Source organism: Neodiprion virginianus, chromosome 6 (assembly GCF_021901495.1).
Source record: "Neodiprion virginianus isolate iyNeoVirg1 chromosome 6, iyNeoVirg1.1, whole genome shotgun sequence".
Lineage (NCBI taxonomy): Eukaryota > Metazoa > Arthropoda > Insecta > Hymenoptera > Diprionidae > Neodiprion > Neodiprion virginianus.
The window spans coordinates 24,948,489-24,969,401 of NC_060882.1; the positions used below are offsets into that span (position 1 = coordinate 24,948,489).

At 43.4% G+C, this 20,913-nt stretch overlaps 2 protein-coding genes across 7 annotated transcripts in view; one reads left to right on the forward strand and one right to left on the reverse strand.

Moving 5' to 3' along the window:
* LOC124306730 (kin of IRRE-like protein 1) overlaps window positions 1–20,913 on the reverse strand; it is a 139,316-nt gene that overhangs the window by 21,017 nt on the left and 97,386 nt on the right. The window contains exon 1 of one of the 6 annotated variants that reach the window (XM_046767677.1): window positions 4,408–5,018. The exons of 3 other annotated variants lie outside the window; for them this stretch is intronic. In XM_046767677.1, coding sequence (XP_046623633.1) covers window positions 4,408–4,450 — 43 coding nt within the window. In that variant the 5' untranslated portion in view covers window positions 4,451–5,018. Of the gene's footprint in view, window positions 1–1,927; window positions 2,053–2,810; window positions 3,194–4,407; window positions 5,019–20,913 lie in introns of those variants that run through there. 2 more of the 6 variants (XM_046767683.1, XM_046767682.1) reach the window with 2 other exon arrangements.
* Window positions 1,358–2,327, forward strand: LOC124306733 (C-type lectin domain family 4 member E-like). The gene is made up of 3 exons (XM_046767686.1): window positions 1,358–1,518; window positions 1,614–1,850; window positions 1,974–2,327. The coding sequence occupies exons 1-3, from the start codon at window positions 1,413–1,415 to the stop codon at window positions 2,177–2,179; spliced, it is 549 nt and encodes a 182-aa protein (XP_046623642.1). The 5' UTR covers window positions 1,358–1,412; the 3' UTR covers window positions 2,180–2,327.

A 20,913-nucleotide genomic window follows, 5' to 3' on the forward strand; every position in this document is an offset into this window, starting at 1 on the left:
CATATGTCGAGCAATCCCGAATATATCCGACCTCACTGGACAAGGTTAAACGATGGAAATAAAAATTAATTTTCAAATCATCGATGTTCGAAAAGTATCGATGTTTAAAATCGATCATTGCAAAAACAATCGAAACATTGATTATTTCGTAAACGATTTTTTTCTTTAAATTAGATAATTCCCAGTTCATACGTTATTTCATCAATATATTTTCAATCAATATTAAAAATTTATACAATAACACTTTGAAAGTTGCAAGGAGATTGATAGTTTGGGTGCCAGGTTTACTGCAAGAAAATCACAGAATTGTTAATATTTAATGTCATCATCGCGTCTCCTCGGGTCTATAAAAGAATAATTCTTCATTCTATATGAGGAATTTTTTGTGACATCATAGTGTTACCCGGCGAAGAGCCACCACGAATTAGTTTATACGTCTCCTCAAACTATGTATCAACATTTCAAAAAATATTCAGAATTTTACAGCTATATAACCAGCCGAATAAAATAATTACCGTCACTCTTCATCAATCATACCCAGAAAACGCTGTTATACGACTGGTGATCTCCACAGCGATTAAAACGACTTGTAAAGTAAAGAACTTGAAGCGTTGAATTTTTACGTGATTTCGGTGCCGTTTCGATGTCGTCGGCGTGGGTGATATTTTTATCTAAGTTTCAGGAAAATCATCGTAAGTCGATTAATCGAAACTGAAAAACATCGGGCGAAAATATTCGATTGTTGAACACAAAGAATCCACAATTTCGACTGATGCACAAACATCGCCCGTTCCTACAATCGAGGAGCTTTCACTCATTGTCAGTCACCAGCCTTCGTGCAGTGTACATAGTTCCGAAACCAGCCACTGAGCAAGAGAGAGAGAGAGAGAGAGAGAGAGAGAGAGAGAGAGAGAGAGAGAGAGAGAGAGAGATAGCCACTACTACTTCACTCATCCTATCGAAGCTCAGCACACGTGCTCCGTTTATCAACTTGATTGTGCCAAAACTGCACTCCCCTCCCACACTCCGTTCCTTGTTCTCCTACACACACACACACTTGACGACACACGGATGTTAATTAGAATTAAGGCTCGATGCTATCGGACGGGGCGTGTCCGACCGCCACGCGGGACTCGCCTCTTTGTTATTTAGTTTTTAAGGTTTTCTTTCAACTTTCAAACCTATAATCAATAAGTTTTGCTTCAAAACACACTTGCGTCTCGATCTCTCTCTCCCGCTCCCGATCCGAAAATTTCATACGGGATGATCACTGGTTGCAGTATCTTCGATATGCATGTGCTCGAGAAGGTCACGCGGGTTATCACGTGAGCGTCTTGGTTTACTATAAAGTCAAGCAGAACTGCTACGCGTAGTTAGTTTTCCTCCGAGGAGATAAACGTTTCACTTCGAAAATGTCCGTGGCACTTAGAATGCTGTTTTTGCAGCTAGTCTGCATTTTGGTTGTTTCGGTGACGTCGAATTATCAGGGACCGTATCATTCCTCGTCGGTCACAACGAGTACGTAGAAACAAATTCAGTAGACTGAAAATATTTCAAATTGAAACAGGAAAAGACTCTGGGGATAAAAATTATAACTTCACATCTAATTTCAGCCATTAGTTTACCGGCGGGCTATGTTCACTATCCGACCGTAAGTTCAGCCTACAAAATACATCAGGATGGACTCAGTTGGAGTAACGCTAAGGATGCTTGCATTGCCGAGGGAGGTCGCCTCGCCGTGATTGACACGCATGAAAAAGTTGGAATCGTAAATGGAATCAGGGATCCAAGCACCAACGTGTGGGTCGGTATTGAGAAAAAGAACGACAACTGGGTTACTGCCGACACACGTGAGTATCACACCGTACATCTGAATGGTTTTGCAATAAATTTTCATGTTGAGAAATTGAAGTAGAGAGCAACTTACCAGCCTGCAGAAAAAATTAACTGATCCGTGCTATTCAATTTACCAGAGGCACGTCTGTTCTATCTACCGTGGGGAACGAATCAGCCTTATGGTATCGGGGACTGTGTTGCCGTGAAGAAAAGTGGCACAGGACTGAAAAACAGGCTGTGCTTCTGGTCGGAACCGTACGTCTGCGAAATTCGTACGGTAATAGTAGCGCCGCACAATAACTATTACCAGCAACCAACGAAGACCGGGCAGTACATTCCCTAGGTATCGACTATGAGAAGAACAGCCATAATTCGAAATCCTCTAGGCCTGACTATCGAGTAGATATGATTCTTCAATAATTGTGTAACTCGTATAATTGTTGCAAAATAATACCGTTGATATTCTAAATAAAATTACGCTGTTTAATTGACGAACTTGCGCCACGTGTATCCTCATGTTGTTCTCCAGACGATCTCTTGACCTTTGAAACATCGATATATCAAAAATGCACGACGGCACAGCGGTCGAGATTATCTACCGAATTCGACATTGAACCGAGAACCAATGGTAAATAAGAGCGAAAACAGTTATCACTTTGTTTTGAGCGAGTCGAATCTGACTCTTATTTGATCACATGTAATTCATAGAAAAGTTCACAAAGGTTATCTCTCTCGGTTTAGTTTCTACTATCGAACGCATTCAGTAGGTTGATTTCACCCAAGTGTTCGGGAATCAAGTTGCGAAAAAACACCGGAATGCAGCCATAATTGCGCGCGCGAATCCAGCCAATGATCTTTCCCGGCGATGCTGACGAGGAGTGAAATTTATCACACCATAATTACCGGTCTTTAATTTCGAGTAATTGATTCTGTTTCACTGATCAACCATTCAGCGGTATCACACACGCTTTTACCTTTTAACGCGTTGTTCGTTTACTCGTAACGCCCTCTCTTCTGCACAATGCTCAGCAAATACTCACACTCACCTCGAATCTGGCTTTTATCGCATTGTCAGTGCCCGTGTCGCTGTTTTCACCAAGGTATAATTCGCAATCACAGACATGAGGGGCCTTTTATCGTCCGACAGCCTTGAAGGTGACTCGGTGCACAGTCAGCGGTGAAGAGGGTGAGATTTTCGCGGAAATAGGATCGCTCGAGTCTTGGCTTTGTGTCGGTACGTAATTGGCTTTGGTTTGATTTGATTTGATTTGATTACAATTTGTATATATCTACACCGTAATGCGTTCACTTATGCGTTATTCCCGTGCACATATTGAGATATCACATCATTACTGGGGTCAATTCATCGCTCCGTCAAAAATAATTTCACATCAAACCAGCAGCCAATCGCAATTTGTTTATGCACAGAGTCCAATCTGCGTATCGATTCGCCGACTCAACTGTAATGTTATATTACAGACTCGACCAAACTGAAAAACATTTTTCTCTTTTCCTGATAAATAGAACCCAGTTTTCTCAACAAAACGTGTAAGTAAATTAGGTAATTGATTCAAGTGAACGTTCCTGCACAGCAGATAAATTGCCTTGTTGATTCATAAAATGTGACTCAGACGTATTTTCTTTCGGCATAACTTTGTTTGCTCTGGTGTAGTGTGGTAAATTCATCATATCGCGTGTCTAATTGTATCCTTATCGCGTATGCCTGAAAAAGGCAAATTTAGTGGTAAAAGGGCGTACAATTTTTTTCACGCTATTCGCTATAAAAGCACTCAAAACGCATGTCTACGCTAAAATTATCCGAACAAATAAATAATGGTAAAAGATCGTATATTTGGTTGATACCGTGTATATTTCATTTATCACATTTATAAATCGTATAAGGTTGCATCGGTCATTTTTGATTATTTTTTCGTAAACGATCCATGCGACCTTACACCATTAGCGAACGTGATTATTCTTCATAAGCTTCGTGATGAAAAGGCATAACCGACGGTACTTGCGACCTGTTACAGTTAATTGATCCATTTTTTTATCTCAAAGTTTCTGAATGTATCCTCATGTTTTTCGCGTAAATACAAAGGGGAAAAATACGACTTTTTACCTTTACGCGTGGTGAAAGGTCGTACAATATACGTCCTTATACCATCAGACAGGTGACATACTGTACATTAGTAGATATTAGAAAGGACTTTCGATGCTACTTTCGTGCCCTCCTTTCGTGATCGTTCCTGGAATTTTGGCGATTCGCCTCGATATTAATTGAACAAAACTAGGTAAGTACTCTGTGAACGGGAGTGTCAATAATCTTCACCTCGCGCTTCGAGGATTCACCAAGTACACTTTAGATCTCGAGAGCAGTTCGCCTACAAGTTTGCCTGCGGCTAACTTGGGTTATAGTTTCAACTATATTTGATTTAGTTCAAACGGTTCTCTTTCATTTCGGATTGCCTTCCTTCCGATCGTGCAAGGAACAAACTTACGCAATTCCGGGTACATGCGATCAGGCTTAATTGGATGATGTTTGTTTTTACAAACTTCCCACGGACTTACCGTTCGAAATAATAATGAGAAAAATAATAAAACGTCGCGCCATCTCGGCTATAACATGCCGAAGTTTGTTTCTCCCCCTTGCTCCGTTACCGCTCCCCTGCCCCCCTCTCCGCCTGGATCCCAGCGGTAAGCGTGTTTATTTAATTAACATTTTATCTCCCCTTCAATTGTACCACCACCGGACTTTGCGTCATCTGGATTTTATTCCGCCTTTCCCGCAGCACTGCAGATTTTTTCGACTCCTACGCGAATTCTTTCACCTCTACTCTCCCTCTTCTAGCCTCTTGCAGCCCGTTACAAGATTATCTCGATTATTTGTTTTATTTTTTTTTTTTCAATTCTTTTCACATTGTCTTCATTCACATTTTCATCATTGTCTTTATTCTCACGCGGGTTAGAATAATTCCCGAAATTACGAGCCGGGGAAAATTCCGGGATCAAAGAGTGCAGCTGAAATTCAGCGTCATCTGCTCGAACACCTCCCTCCTCGATTTCACCTGACTCGCTGATTAATCTGTCTTTCACGCGATACGCGTGCACACTTTCAGGCCGTATCGTCGGGTGAACGGAAAGGACGGGAGCGAGCACAGTTTCATCACTCGACGTCCCGCGAACAACTGAGCTACCTACGGGGGTGGCGCAGGCGCCGGGATCAAGTCGTCGCGACGCTCGCCGGGATGCTTCCGATCCGACGACTAGACCCACCGATCATTATTATCGTCATTATCATTACAACCGTAGGTGCTCTTCCCGCGGTATTATTATCATCGTTAATATCGTCATCCGGCGATCATCCCTGGTAATTATCACCGTTGTCGTTATTATTATCGCAGTCATCAAGCATCATATATACATATACATATACCTAACACTTGAAAAGTATAAACTAAGACAGCGCGACTGCGCGTAAATTGGAACATCAGAAGCTTCGTGCCCTCGTCGTATCACTGCGTGTTTATCCCTGATTACAATATACATTAGGATGTTTCGGAAAAAAAGGAGTAATTTTTTTTCCCACAAATAGTTTCAAAAGTTCCATTTAGGTACGAACACACGCTTGTACCAACATACGTTTTTTGAAGAGCGTTCAATTCTCCACAAAAAAATGTCTGTGCATCTTCTGTACAACGCATCGTTAGCCAGTTATAAAAGTCAGAAGGAGCAAAAACCATTTTTCACATGTTATTCTCATGGATAATAGAAAAATTGGATGCGCAACCTCTTATTGTTAATATTAAGAGCTGAAATTATAACAGGCGTATCTTTATACTTATATGCAACTTTTGAACCTGTTTGTGGGAAAAAAAATATGCAATCTTCTTTTGAAACACCTTAATATCCATACAAGTCTATGCTTTCTGGTAAAACACCTTTTGTATTTTCTGCGAGGGGATTCGCTCTTGAAATACTTCGTCTCTCTCGTTTTCATTGTTTTTCTCAACGTCCCCCAGCCCAATTTTGCCCCATCTCGATGAATTCTATATTCAGTAACGTATAATTCGAGGGGACAGGTATGATAGGATAAAATTTCGACAGATTTCCGCTTTTTTCACTTCTTCCTACTCCAGGAGTATCTACTTCGTCTTCAATCAATATAAGACGGCCTGACGCCTGAGATAGATTATCGTTGTCGTTAGACTCGAAAATTGCTCACGGACACGAAGGAATCTACACACCGCCACCGCATAAAGTATCCATCCTATACCACCTTTGCCCCAACGTTGACTTAGGTGAAATTCCGTACTCGGTGTGGATAATTGACCTCTGCACGAAGAGTTCGTACAGCGTATTACATACACGTTAGTGGTATTATTATTAATCGTCGAGTCGTATACACACATATACGTATAGCTATAAGTGACCGCAGCAAATGGAATTAAAATTTACCACAACACACGCACAGCGAGACGGGTGGATACCTTTTACAATTAGATAGAGATTCGAAATGCTTAAGCATCCAATAACAAAAGTTGTTTGGTTTTCACCGCGTTTCACGCCATTTCGGCCCTTTTCAATCAAGCGAAGTGGCAGCGAGATGGAGCGGTAGGTATTGATGTTAAAGTTTACGTATTTCAATGGGGAGTTGAGAAGTTTTCATGTACAGAAGTACAAAGGGCGCAGGTTATTCCTACATGCTCGCACACCCTCGTGATCTGTTGAATCATTGTCAGCGTTGGTCGGACCGGACAACAAACCACGTCAGAACTTTGTTTGAAAATTGTAACGTTATGATTGCAAAGGGCGTGATAAACTTTTGCGTAAATTGGATTCCACCGCGGGTGACCGTGGTGCTGTGACAGGCGTACAATGACGCTCTTTCCTCTCCCCAGAAATGGCATGGAGAGCACTATTTTCGCGCCTGCATAATGCAAACCGAACTGAACAATTGCTTTGATCCTCGTGTGGCATGTACGTATATTACACAGTGTATTTGCGACGCGTATAATTAAAGGTAGAGGACGTACAGCGGTTCTCGGGTAAGGACGAACTTTGTATCATATCGCGATAAAACCTAGCTGCATGGAATTCATCCACGACAACAATGTCGAATCAAAAAGGAACGGATCTCATTTTAGTCGAAGAAAAGCTTTACTCGCTTGGGGAAACTGTGTTTACGCTGCAATTTCGCATCCCCAAATTCATCGTATATATAATATATAGATCGCAATTGCCTGGGACGTCTGCAGAGTTAGCGTTGCGCGTTAAAGCGATTCTGTACTTTGGCAAACAATCTTCAACGTAGTCGTACTCGATCAATGCACCGAGAAAACACTTTCGTGTCATCCAGCAGCTCGCGAGATTAGTTTCTAAAAAATCTTGGATAGTTATTATGGTACTTGGCCTGGTTACTTAGAATTAAGGTACCTACAATTTATCGTGTCTCAGTATTTCCTCATTGTAATCTGAAAAATTTATATCTCTCTGAATTTTTTTTTTATCGGAAGAAGTTAAAAAGCTACGGTATGGTCCGCATTTTCTACAGAGAAAATAGAAAGTCGGAAAAAAACAACAACGCACCCTGATTTTTCCGACTAGATGATGGAAAAAGGTAGATATTAGAGGGAAAAAATGTCTGGGGAGGGTTGTCGTAGCCATCCGGTTAAAGGAAGGGAGCCGAATAGCTGCGTACGTATTTATTCTTATTTCCGAAGCTTCAACTTCGCCAGAATTTTCATTGTACAATTATGATAATATCATGCCGGGGAAGTTTTATAAAAACGGTAGCGTAAAATTTCCGAGTGGCAACCATTAAGACCGTCGTCTTTTTCGGCGATATCTTATTTCTAAATAGTACCTTGTGTAATATATAACAACTCGTCTTGTTAGCATTCGAAATTTAATAAACCGACAAACCACTCCACGGAGAATTCGTGCCGTGTCAGAAACTCGGTAGGACTGATTACTGCCGGTACCGAAACGCTGTACAAAATACATATCAAAGGGCTGAAAAAAGTGTGTATATATAGCAAAGTGAATTATCCTCACGCGCGCGACTCGAAGAAACTTCTTTTGACAGAAACGTCCCGGCTGACGGTTTGTTCAATATTTAATACGTCAAAAATACGTGACAACTTTTTTCTTGTGCATCACGATTTTTCGTTCTACATTTCATCCGTGTGCGCTTCTTGTTCCGATCAATTTTACCGTCTTCAATCGCTTCCCCTCTGATAATATTAGCCATAACTATATCTATTGCAGGAGTTAATTTCGTTCATGGGCTTGTCGATCGATGCAGAATTTCCATCGCCGTATTCCCGCTATTATATGTACGTACACCCACACACGTGTATGGCTGGTACATAACGAGAATATAACAGGAAATTATCGCAGCATCCGTGAACTCGCGAATGTCACGTGCCTCCGGGAATATCTGCATGTTGTAATATTGCAAAACTAATGAATATAATTACAATCACGTACGTATTCAAAATGTAACGAGCCAAGTTATCGCGGCGCTTATAGGTACGTATAACTACGCGCCCGAAGACTCTCCTATTCCTGCTCCTCCGGAGCGCATTCTCGCACGGTAAACTCGTATAAAACTAATTATTGTTTATATATCGGCATAAGCAGATAATGGGAGCTGCAGAGCTTGCCGGGTGAAGTATTGACTCAATTATAATCCGAGTCGTCGATGCCGTGCTTTAAGTAATGGGAATTTAACGAGTTTATTTCCTGCACTTTGCGATCGCGCGCTGCATGCGTTCCGTAAAACGTTTAAATTACGCCTAAAACTCGGGGGTCGATTGAATTAACGCCAGCAACTGTAACGAGGCGTCGTCTTGTCGTTGGTATAAAACTAACCGTCGAATTCCGAAATCGAGAATCATTCTTTTTACTACTGACGTTCTCTGCTTGCGAAGCTCTTGTGCGATTCTATCGAAGGGAACCAATTAGGCCTCGGGAAAATTCGGATAAGTTAGGAATTTGATTCTCTACTGCAGAATGCTTTTCACCGAGCCCAGAGGTCCGCCAGTTTGCCTAGGCTATTCGGTGAGCGGAAATAAAATTGGACTGAATAACAAAAACAGAATCGCTTGATTTCTTCGCGGATTTCAAGGGGGCGAGATACGGAGGCACGTGTACGCGAGGAGCTACGGAGCCGATAGAGATTCGGAGTGAAAGGGAGAGAATGAGGGGAGGGAGATGTGATTGAACTTAAATCGATTGGAAAGATTAGAGATAGCCTGAGAATGAGGGGAGAAAAAGAAGTCTAAAACAGTAGAAGAAGAAAAAGAAGGAAAGGAAAAAAATTGTCGAAGGCGAGAGAAAACCAATTTCAAATTAAACTGCTCGTTGGTTTTGCGACAATAGAGTCTCCCTCCTTCCCGAATTTAGTTCCAAAGGTGGCTGAGCACTTTGAAATTTGCCACTTCGGACTACGTCTCTCGTATTTAATTGTAACTTAATTTATATCAAACACCGTCGTAAAGATGAATTCGTTGTTTTTTCAATTCTTCATTCACCGCGTATAATATATGATGTAACGTTAAAATTATATACACAGACTTATAGGACGATCATTTCGCTGGAAATTTATCCCAGTTGAACACGACGTATAAACTTCATCCGAAATTGAGAAAACTCTTTTCAACTCCGATCAACTCCAGGTTTTGATTACATCAACGCAGTGCAATCCAGTGGTTGGAGAATGTATTCGCGTGAAAAGCGAATCGCGAAATCGCGAGAAGAAAATTAATAACAGAAAGCAAATATAATAAAACAAAAAAAAAATATACGATGAATGATAAATAGGTATAATTGGTTAGGCACGAACGAGCGCGGAAATTGTTGGCATACAATGGAGACCGACTTTCGTACGTGTACACCAGACGCAAGTTCCGGAGTGAATTATCCTTCGAAAGAAGGTCGAGGATGATCGTTTCCGAAAAAGCGTCGGCGGAAGTACGCTTGAAGCCATTCGCTTATCCACCCTTACAAAGTTTGATGGAGATACGTAATTTAAAAATAAACTCAGAGGTTTTTGAAGCTTCCAAAGCTTCAGGGCGAAAATCAGGGCAGGTTTCACTCACTCACACCGGTCGCTCCCCGTTGGTTTTACTTCCCGAGAGCCGCAGAAGCCGCAGACACAGGGCAATCCCGTATCTTCCTGCACATGACGTCGCGATGATAATATACCCTTGCACTTGAAACTGGAATTACCACTCGAGAACAGGTTACAGGAATTCACCGCGCATGGCCGGGTGAAGTCTGCGGGGGTGGGAAAAGAGGGGGGGGGGCAAAACCGCTCCGTTCTAGAGCCGCTTTCACGGGGTTGAACAATAGATTACATCGACCTAGATGAATAACCGGGGTAAACACCGGCCCCGCAGCTATTGAGCTATTCATCGAAAACGTTAAATTATGTATCGCGTTGAATTCGGTTTGCGGGACAATGGTTCGCAGATTTTACCGCATATTGCTTCTCGGTATTGTTATTCACGTTTTAGAGTATAACTTATAATTATACAAAAGAACGTACCAACTTTACGGGGCCATTTGCAAACTTCACCTACCGCACACAAGACTTTTGCGGTGGTACAAAGATCCAACCAAGTCGATCTGCTCGCTTGGCCCGTGGATCATCGTTCGTTATCATGAAAATCTGCAGGGCCAATGCCCAAGGTGGAAGGGTAAATAATACACGCGTTATCTGTATCGTGCTAATGGTATGCACGAGGGTGTGTGAGAAAATTGATAATTATTTCATCACGCGGTTAGTTGTTGACAAGGCTAACGTAAGAGAGAATTGTAAATATAGGCTAGGGTAAATTAGGGGTTTGTGAAAAGTATAGACGCGCATACGGACAATTACGAAATTTTACGGTAATGAGGCGGATAATTGATGCTCTTCAGTGCCGTATTATTATATTGTTATGCGGACTTAATGGGACTCTATACTCGAGTTTTTGTCAATTATCATGTCTGCACGACGCTGAGGTGCCTTTGTGAAAGCCCGGCTGCTTATTGCGAGAAAATAAATTCACCGAGCAAGCATCGAGCATAATTACTGGGCTGAAAAATAAGCCTCATCCACCCACCTACCGGCTGGAAATTTTGAAAAATAAGGTTGTTCAGCAAGTAAAGTGGTATATAAAGTGAAAAAAACATTTATTAATAATTGAGAATTCCTTGATTAGCGAAGTTAGTAACATCGTGGAATGAGCACGGGTGAATAAGAAACGCGAGTTTTGGATCAAGTCAAAATTTAATACGAGCTGAAACAAGAGGCGAAAACTAAAAAGCTTTTACCGAGATTGGGGTAGTACTTCAGAGCCGATCAAGTGACGTGCAGTTTGAATGTGAATGGTAGCTGCGAACTGAAAGGAGCCGACGGACGTGTTCCGGCGAAAATGTATAAACTATAACTCCTTAGATCGCGGGCGCGGGAAGCGTGGAAGCTTTTCACGCAAAGTGGCAGCCACGTGCGGCTTTAGGATTTCCGTGATAATCTTTGTTTAATCATTTAAACGAACTAGTATAAGGCGCTCGGTGAAAGGCCCTTGTACAGCGGTGGAAGTGGCGAGAGGTCGGAGGTATTAACGAGGAAAATGTGACGCTAACGAAGGATGTGTGCGAGGTAGAGAGCGGGGCGACTAGGCGTTAACAGTAATATAATGCGAACTTCAACGGATTTAAAAAAATCTCGCAAATTTATGAGAAAAGTTCAAAGTGCTTTTCAAGTAAGTTTAAGTGAATATATTATGCCTTCGCCTAGCGGTGTTGTACGCGGACGTGACGCGGGCAACGCTACGGTTATAAGGTGTATATTTCGGAAAATGAGGCGAGCAAAGTCGCCTACGTATTTCTATAGGCTCCGAAAGTTTATTCAATTTACAATTTTCTAAACACTCTACACAGAGTATAAACTACAAGCTTCGCGCGGCTGAAATCACGCTTCGATCCCGTCACGTTATACATGCATGCAGGGGTGGATTCCTGATAGAATATTATATATACACGTAACGGTCTTTGATCACCCGGAACACTCCGCTTGGCCTCTCAACGTTGCACCGCACAATCTAGATCGCATATGATATTCCCTCAGGATCGGCAGCTGCCTCGCGAGCTTTAAATTTTCGATATCACCGTTACAGGAGTCAAATGGAGAGGAGGTCAATACGTAATGGTAGAGCCGCGGTTTCCTGCGATGTTGCCGATGTAAGGCCGCGCATGCCGAGCTAATTATCGCCCGATTCCAGACTATTCGGCATTTGCCTCCGCGAATTTCTCGCTGCAGAATTATCCGCATGTTTATAGAGTATTTCGCCGGGGAAAACAATGGCCGAGTTATTACGTAGCCCGACACTTGAACCGCGAGGCTGGAAGGATGGTTTAATAATAATTTCATCTCCTTTAAAGTTGGGACGATACGCGCTGCTTGATAATAATGCATGGTAATTGGGCATTAGGAAGGATATTACAACGCTTAACGCACTTAACGCAGCTTATATACTCCACAGAAACATCGCGTCGCTCCTCGTACTCCCCGAAGAATGCATTTTAAAATTGAACTAAAAACCGAGGCCAGAGAGGAGAATCTCACAGGATAATCCGCGCCCAGTTTTAAAGTGGAAGCACCAAGCTCGGCTCCTTTGGGAATCGTCGGCCTCTTCTTTTACCTTCTGTTTAAACGGCGCCAAAATTTCATTTCCTAGATCCCCGCTGCAATCCCGCCGTTTAATTCCGCAGGCTGTACGAATAACTTATTAACAATACTCGAGCGTTCGATTTAGGTTTGGCTTGGGTCAAGTTCCATGCGTCTGATGCAGGATGACATTGAAATTACAGGTTTCTAGTCCTGTATATGTATAAAAGGACACGTGCGTATACGTATTATGACAGGAAATACACGATATTATTATCACGTACGTGGGAGTGTATAATATTTTACGACATGGGATCGATGCCGCGGAAATTTACCTTCTCATCCTGTCTTTCGATTTTCATATCCAGCCATTTCGCTGTATTATACAACCGCGCAGATATGCAAGTAGAGAGAAGCTATCAGCGATTGAATATTAGCCTTTCATTCAAACTTCCATTGATTTAGACCGAATGAAATTGAAGTGCTTTCCCGATAATTATTTGTCTATTCACCTGCTCAAGGGCTTCAACCACCGTCCCGGCAGCTCGTAGCGCCAATACTAATTCTACGGGTATACGAATAGTTTTTTGCTGTGTGTAAAACGTAGGCATAAAGCTGATAATACTGTTCTCTGCAAAATCGTTGTTACTCCTGGATATTACGTTGTTTTTCCTTAAATTAAACAGACGGCTAATGAGGCAAGGCGATATTTCATTAGTTAAATAATATTTTAACCAGGGCTAAATTCGACTCGTTTGGTCCGGTGATATATTTTCGGATTAGGAGCTTAAGAGCTTTGATTATTGTTATTGTGCCGACTTTCTCCCGCTGGCGGGGCGTCCCGTGGGGTCGCTTTTAGCCGGACCTGAGGTAACTTTAGATAAGACGGCTCCCACCGCAATCCCCCTCATTTCAATGCTCCGCTATGCACCAAACCAATGAATATCAGCATTCCCGGTACATACCACCGAGCCATTCACGTCTGACCCAGCTAACCAGGCTCCCTGTGCCCACTGCAATTTTCCCTTTTTTTCTTCGGTCTCTCGATTTCTTTTCACTTCGCAACGATAAGCCTGAATTCCCGGTTCTACGGCAGTCTGAGCGAAACTTGAGCATCTGGGGAAAAGGATGGAGAGCAGAACAAAGGAAGCAAAAGTAAAACAAAAGAAAAAAAAAAAAACACCCAAAAGAAAGAAAGAAATACACAAGATTTCCCTCAGACAAATAAATTTGCATTAAAGCCAAGTGAATAATTTCTCAGCGCGTAATCCTAATAATCGTGGCACCAACAGAGATTTATTTATTTATTTATTCATTCAAATAACGTGAATAATTTAATATAAATAGATACCGTAAAATATATCATGGGAAATAAATTCAATTCCGTTTCGCGTCTTATTCTTACAATTATTGCCGTTATATTTATTACACCGTGCCTTACGTCAATCTTTTGTATCGTGTATCGACATTTCTGGCGAAATAAAGAAAGCGCCGAGGCTGAGAAAGGAATAAGGAGAAAGAAATCAACTTTGATTCGGCGGAATCGTTTCCCCGCATTTCATCCGCCGGCTCGCCGGCTGCCTACGGCTGTTTACTACTGACGTCGTTTCATCCCGAGCGTCTGATCGGTAATTCCGTTACTACTTGAAGTCAAAGCACGGATCGCCGCGCTGCGGATTGGCGGTCCTTCCGTGCGGTGGAAAAGCCTCAAAGAGAGTTCCAGAAAGACTCGCCCCTGGCTCTTCGATATTCGGTTAAGCCTGTAAAGGGCGCGGATTGTAGTTCGTTAGGCATCGACGCAGATGGCGCGTATTTTCATCGCGGAAATAAAAGCTGCCAGAGAACGCGTGACGCGATTACAATACAACGTTCGACCCGCGAAATAAGAGGATTGCGGAAAACGGTGCGGGGCAGAAATTTGTCAAGCGGTTTTACTTTTCGATCGGTAAAATTGTCGCGAGTAGCATAAAACGAGATCCGAATGGCTAGCGAAGCGACGCTCTCATTAAAAAAATTAAAATAAAAACCGGCGACGGCGAGGCCGGGAAAACGGTGTTTTTATGCGAGGGAATAAAATAATTTGCAAAACTCCAGAGTGGCAGGTAATGGTTCCCTGGGTGGAAGTTGCGTCGTTTATGTTATGGCTGCAGCCCAGCTGCGTGAATTCCCTTTTAAAAATCCGGCACGCAACCCTCGAGCAGTCGCTGCAGGAAGATGAGAACGACGTTTATTGCCAATTTTGTAAAAGCTTTGCCGAGCTTAGCTAGGAAAATTTTTTTCCTAATACGGGGCTAATTTTTACCGCAAAATAATATTCCTGAAATTTTCCGCAATCCTTCAGTCTCTCACGATGGCCGTAAGTGTGCAACCTTCACGGGGGTGGATCTTCACTGGTGCGTTCGCCCTTTTCGAACCCCGTTCACGTCCGACGGTGTGTACAGTATCGAGTCTGCCGAGAGGGAGAAAACGGCAGCCCGAGTGTTAAGCGGAATACGAGAAAGCGAAGAGCAGCGGGTCGAATGCCCGGCCATGATGGACGAGGTTAAAACGCGCTGCAGTCTGCACAACTTGCGGAATTGCAAATTAGTTTCGGAACAAAATTCCCTGCCGTATGAATATTGATTAGCAATTGAAATCATAGACATCGTATGCCTTGTGGGATTTTCCGCTTGGCTGTAATTCTTTGACCCGGCTTTCAAAATTACTTGGACAATACGAAATTACTAGTACAGCAGGTATGGGATTACGGGTGATAGGATGAGCTGAAAAATTTCATGTATTTTGAAGCTTGGAGGGGATTCCAGGTGACGGACGGACACTGACCCACGTTACTTCCAACGATCCGTCGTGACGTCGGTCGAAACAGCCGCGACTAACAAAGATAAGCCACGCGAAGAGACCGCGCGTCTTATGAAACTGATCTCGTCCCCCACGAGCTTGAAACTGACAGCTCCGAAAGCTTCGGTCTCATCTCTCGTTTCTGCCCGCCATCGTGTCGCTATGATTTCACGACGAATATGAATCATTAAGATAACGAACATATATGAAGAATTTTCAAAGATTAGTAAATATCCCGCGCCTCAACATTTTTTTCCAAGTTTTAGAGAATTTCAGTAGTTCCGGCGAATTTTCAGCAAGCATAGACGCTACAGGTTTACGAATTTATCGTGTAAAAGCACGCTGTTTTCAGCGATATAGGAGATAGGAGAGATTTATGAGTTCATGAACGCGGGTATAACGTAAGTATGTATTATGTATTATACATGGGACGGTAAATTCATCGAAGATGACTCCCGAGCAATGATTGCTCAACACATACACACCACACACGCACGCAGACGCGTACAAACACAAAGATATATCTATTCGGCGTACCGTTTCTCGGAGCCAATTTATCAACCGTCCAACTTTTTATTGTTATCCTTCATTTCTCCGGCGTGTTTCCTTCCGCGGCCTTTCCTCCGCCAGGATCGCGGAACCCTGCGTGCTCGCAACGTTAGCACAGTCCTAGTCGGACCGAGCGGAACTTTTTACAATTCCACGACCGTCATCGTCAGGGACGAAAGGGTGTTTTACGAGGATTCTGGCCGTCGAGCCTGCAGGGAACCGGCCCTCGCCCTGCCCGAGGCAGAAACTACTTTATGGATACGTTCGAGGGGGTCGACGGGCACCGATACCTTGCTTATTGATCAGAATACTCCGTTAGCAAATTGCGAAAAATTCGCGGAATATCCGAGCTGTGTAACGAGCGTGTGTGAGCCTGAAATAAACCTCCGGTAACGAGATAAGGAAAAAAAAAAAAAACATTTCAATAAGAAAAATCTTTTCACCGATAAAGGGCAAAATTGAGGAAAAATCCGCGTTCCTGTAATTTTTTCCCTGCAGGGTTTATATCCTCAAATTCCATGGGGTTGACGTGAAGTATACGAGGAACGTATTATAGGTACACATAAACATAGGTAAATAGCCAAGACTGATCAATTTGCCGCACGCGTGTGCACTGACAAATTATTTAACGTCACATTGACAAGCCAACTTAACCTCGCTGCATCTGCCTGTATTAATAATTCAGATTGAATAATCGTCCATTTATTCATGCGGTTGATGAGTGACACTCGATCACAGACCGTGATGGTACATTCCAACGAGATCGGCAATTAATATCCAACTATTTCATTATAATATTCTGTACTCGTACCGCTTCCGACGTTTCCCCACATACATCGGTACAGGCAGGTGCCTCTTTCAAATTCATCGCCATTTTCTCTCGCACGATTAGTTTTTAGCTACTCGAAGTGCAAAGTGGAAGGAACAGGAAGAGGAAAAACAAAGATCGCACGGCAATAGGATCGAAGGTTGAATTTACAAGGATACATCGCATCGATCCTCGTGACGATAATGTAACGGCCAATATTTTTTTTCCACCATCTCTGCCCTCGCGACTGCTGCCAACAAAAAGACATATATGTATATATATAATGTTGGAAGGTACCGGCGAGCTCGTCCAGCTCGGGTTTAATCACTTAGACCGTCTGAGTAGAGCTTGCACGTGAAATATGGTGGCTCAGCACCTGTCCGCCTGGTCGAATGTGATCGGACTGCGAGAGGCGCAACAAAGGCAGTGCAGGAAACTCGGATAAAGAGGGAAGAAAGATCAGGTTTGAGGGTAGAAAGCTGGGGTAAACGAGGGGAGGGAAGCCCGCCGGGGATACGGGCATCGACGTCGCCCTCCCCGGACGATATATCCGCCCTCTGTCAACCCCTTCGATCCCCGGATCCGTGCACGTGCACGTCTACGTGAGAGCGTGTGACGTGCACACATTCGCTTCTCGAAACAGTTACGCGGATTACGCAAGGATTGCGGCAAGGGTGTCGGGCTGATACGGACGGCTGGGTTTGTTACTTATATTACAATTGCTGATGCTAATCGCGTTTGGTGTACCCCTTTTCACCCCGAGGGCTTGGCGAGAAGGATCCCACAAAAGATGCGATTACCGTGTCGAACGTCCTGTGTCGAGTTACGCGAGCGTGTGCAAATTTGAAACAGGATTTCCGTGAATTCCGATGATTTTTTTTCTATTTTACAATTGCAGTTCCTTGACTTACGGAGCCCGTTTTTTTCTGTCGATTTCGTGATTTTCGGAGCTGGCACTGTCTTCCGTTAAATGTCGAGTAGCGGAGAAAGGCAACGAGAAAAAGTATCCGCAGACGAGGCCGTAAATTTTCTTTCTTGCCTCGGAGGTTATATCTCAGTGAAGTTATTCGCGTTCATTTTTATGGCGCATAGATAGACGAGTTAAACGTTTATTCTGGAATACCGTGCAGGCTTTTCAGGAAAGTGCTGCTTCAGCTTGGTTTAGCTTCTACGAATATTGGTGAAACAAGTCTCGTTGATGGAAAAAAGGGCCGGATGGTTGCTCCGTTCCTTACGAGGTATATTTACCCCTCATCGGGTTCGCCGAATCCATCTGGCGAAGAGAAATCTTCATAGAAATTCAATTTCTACCACCGACAAGATGCAGTTTAACATGGGTCGAGGGGTGGGCGGACGAAGATAAGAAGATGGCAAGAAGCAGCGGCAGCAGATGGAACGGCGAAGGGCGGAATATGGACATTCATTATTCATTACATTCATTCCGTTCACTGTCGTACACAAGAGAACGGAGAGAAAAAGCGTTGCGGCGTATTTAAGAAGTGGCGGCTATCCGCACGTTGCTCTGCCATCCCGGCGTTTCGTATGTAAGAATCATAACAAACGCGAGTTGGAGCAAAAATGAGAGTTTAAACAAAGGGACGAGCGATGGCGGTGAACGCCTCTGTGGAACTCGACGGAAAAGCTAGCGAGCCTCTTTTCGTCGGGGCTAAGGGCGCCCTGAAAGTTGACCTGGCGGGTTTCCCAGCCTCTGAAGAGAGAACTTCATTCTTAGCATTGTGGCGCTGATCACACGCTCCGCTGCTACGCGCCGCGCTCAGCTACCTGTCCAATTAAAGTACGAGGGTGCTGAAGAAGATAGAGCTTTTTACGGCGGCCTTTCCCACCCGAGGCGGCTAAACCGCCGCTAACCTGACCGTATACCGCCGATACCGAGGCATTGTTTAACCTTTTATGGAGCGTGCAGCACGCTCCGTGGCTCTTTTCTTCAGGAGACGAAATAAACGTCAGTAAATAGTGAGGGGTGAGAGAGGAAGGACGACTTTTGAATCTGACCGACCTTAGTAGAAATGAAAACAGAGTTCTGAATTTAAACTTGGGTTTGTTTCTTGGCTCAGTGTCGGTAAATGTCGGTATGGGAATCTGTATCCAGAACTCTCCATGTACACCTACTAATCTCACCAGCTTTCATCCCTGCGGTATATATTCGCAAATCAACAAGGAAGAATCGTGTCTTTGTTCAATTTTATTCCAGAGTTCGTCCAATTAATGTATCAATGTTACGCTTCCGATTATATGTAGCAAAACAACTTTCCAATTTTTCGTCTCCACGCACAATGTGTCGTAGCTTATCTTTTTCGTCACTTTTTATTACAGCGCAACAAACCGGACAGCCTTGATCTTCGTGTTTTCATCATGGTCGTTTTACTCCGTCCTTACACTCACTTAAAAATATGATCGACCAAATCCTCTTTGCAATGTGTACCGAATTCGTTCCGCGGGCTCTTGTTACCCATGAATTTTCCGACGCGTTGTCGAACTTACCCGAAGCTTATAAGACCGCGCAACCCAACCCAAACATGACAGAAATTTCGGATTCGGATCCACGCAGCCCAGGACGTCAAATCAAACTCTCAAGTTACTCCATAATTCGCGGTGAGATTCGGATCTTCCACGGGGTGTCTTTTGTTACCACGGTAACATTCGTACGTTATACACACACATAGAGAACCATTGTGAGCGAGATTGAGCGACTCGGTGTGCTAATGAATATCATTGTGTGGGTGCGCCTCAACGTCTACTGTTCCATTATTGACTACCTGAATACATATAATTCAATCTGCCAAGTAATTGAGAGACTGCAGCCTTGGCTCTCTCTCTCTCTCTCTCTCTCTCTCTCTCTGTCTCACAACTCTCGCATTTCTGGCACATGACAAAAGAGCATTAGGGAAACAGCCCGTGAGCCTGGGTCACAGGCCAAACAAAGGCCATCTCGGCATGACCCCAGAATCATACTGTTCGTATACCTTATACCACCGAGCTCAAGAAGCCTCGTGGCCTTCGCAACGAGAAATTGATGCTAAAATTATACAAAGTATAAAGTGCATAACTTTCGCAAATGCAAAAGGATCGGAAATTGAAAATACAGGTCCGTGTAGAAGGCACGCGGACACGTGTTTTTGCATGGGTATAAAAAAGTTGAACACAAGTTATACCAACCCCGGCTGAAGTGCCACTCGTTGGAGAACCCGACTTGTTCTCTTCGTCGTGGAGAGGCGGAAGCAGACACAGGTATGCTCGAAACTGGAAGTATAGGTACGCCACCACGTTTCGCAGACTTTTCTATATTTTTCCAAAGTAAATAGCCGATGCGTTTCCAGTGATCGCCGTGAGTAGAAATTTGAAAAAAGACCGCGTGTGTGGTACGCGACGAATTCCGATTATCGAGATGACCTTGCTATCCGTCTAGATCCTCCGGAATATCCTTTTCCGGTGAATTTCTATAACCACGGAAATTGTGGGGGAGACAGAGGAGCCAGAGATGAATGCCGATGCGCGATGTGTGGTACTGATCGGTGGTTTATCGCTCTATTGAGGTATCTCCATTGGTCACCGCTCCTTCAGCGTCTTGGCAATGCTCGGCTCTAATAGCCACACACATGACACAGACGTGAACTCGCGGCATGTGTTACACCCTTTCCTCGCGGCCGTTATACCATTCCAGAAGTAAATTGAGTTTTCTCACGCCTATATACGTATGGACAGCATCTTATACCCTATAACGACCCTCCCAGTGCAATATAGACGGGGGTTAACAGCCGTGTTGTTGACCCTTCAGTACGCCACGTGATGACCCCGAGTGTCCGACGTGGCTTGCTAACGAGACAATTGTACAGGCACTCCGAAATCAAGATTAAATTTGCACGAGACTTTTTTAAAACATAACATATCTGCAGTTGAATGAAGGATCGTTGTCTCCACTTTTCGTAGGTTCTTGTCACTTCCCATTTACGTAAAATTGTATTATACCAGGTCCGAAAATATGTTGCCAATGTTACATAGATTTTTATCTGTAGACACAAGATCCCCGTGATATATGTATACATATATATCGTGATATTGTTTGAAGGGCGGGCATCTGTACACCGTATGTATATATGTATATATATATATATATTTATATATACATATATATATATATGCCTACCTACATTATACGCAACGCGAGCTGGTGAAGTTTTGTTTGATCGAAAATAGCGGAGGG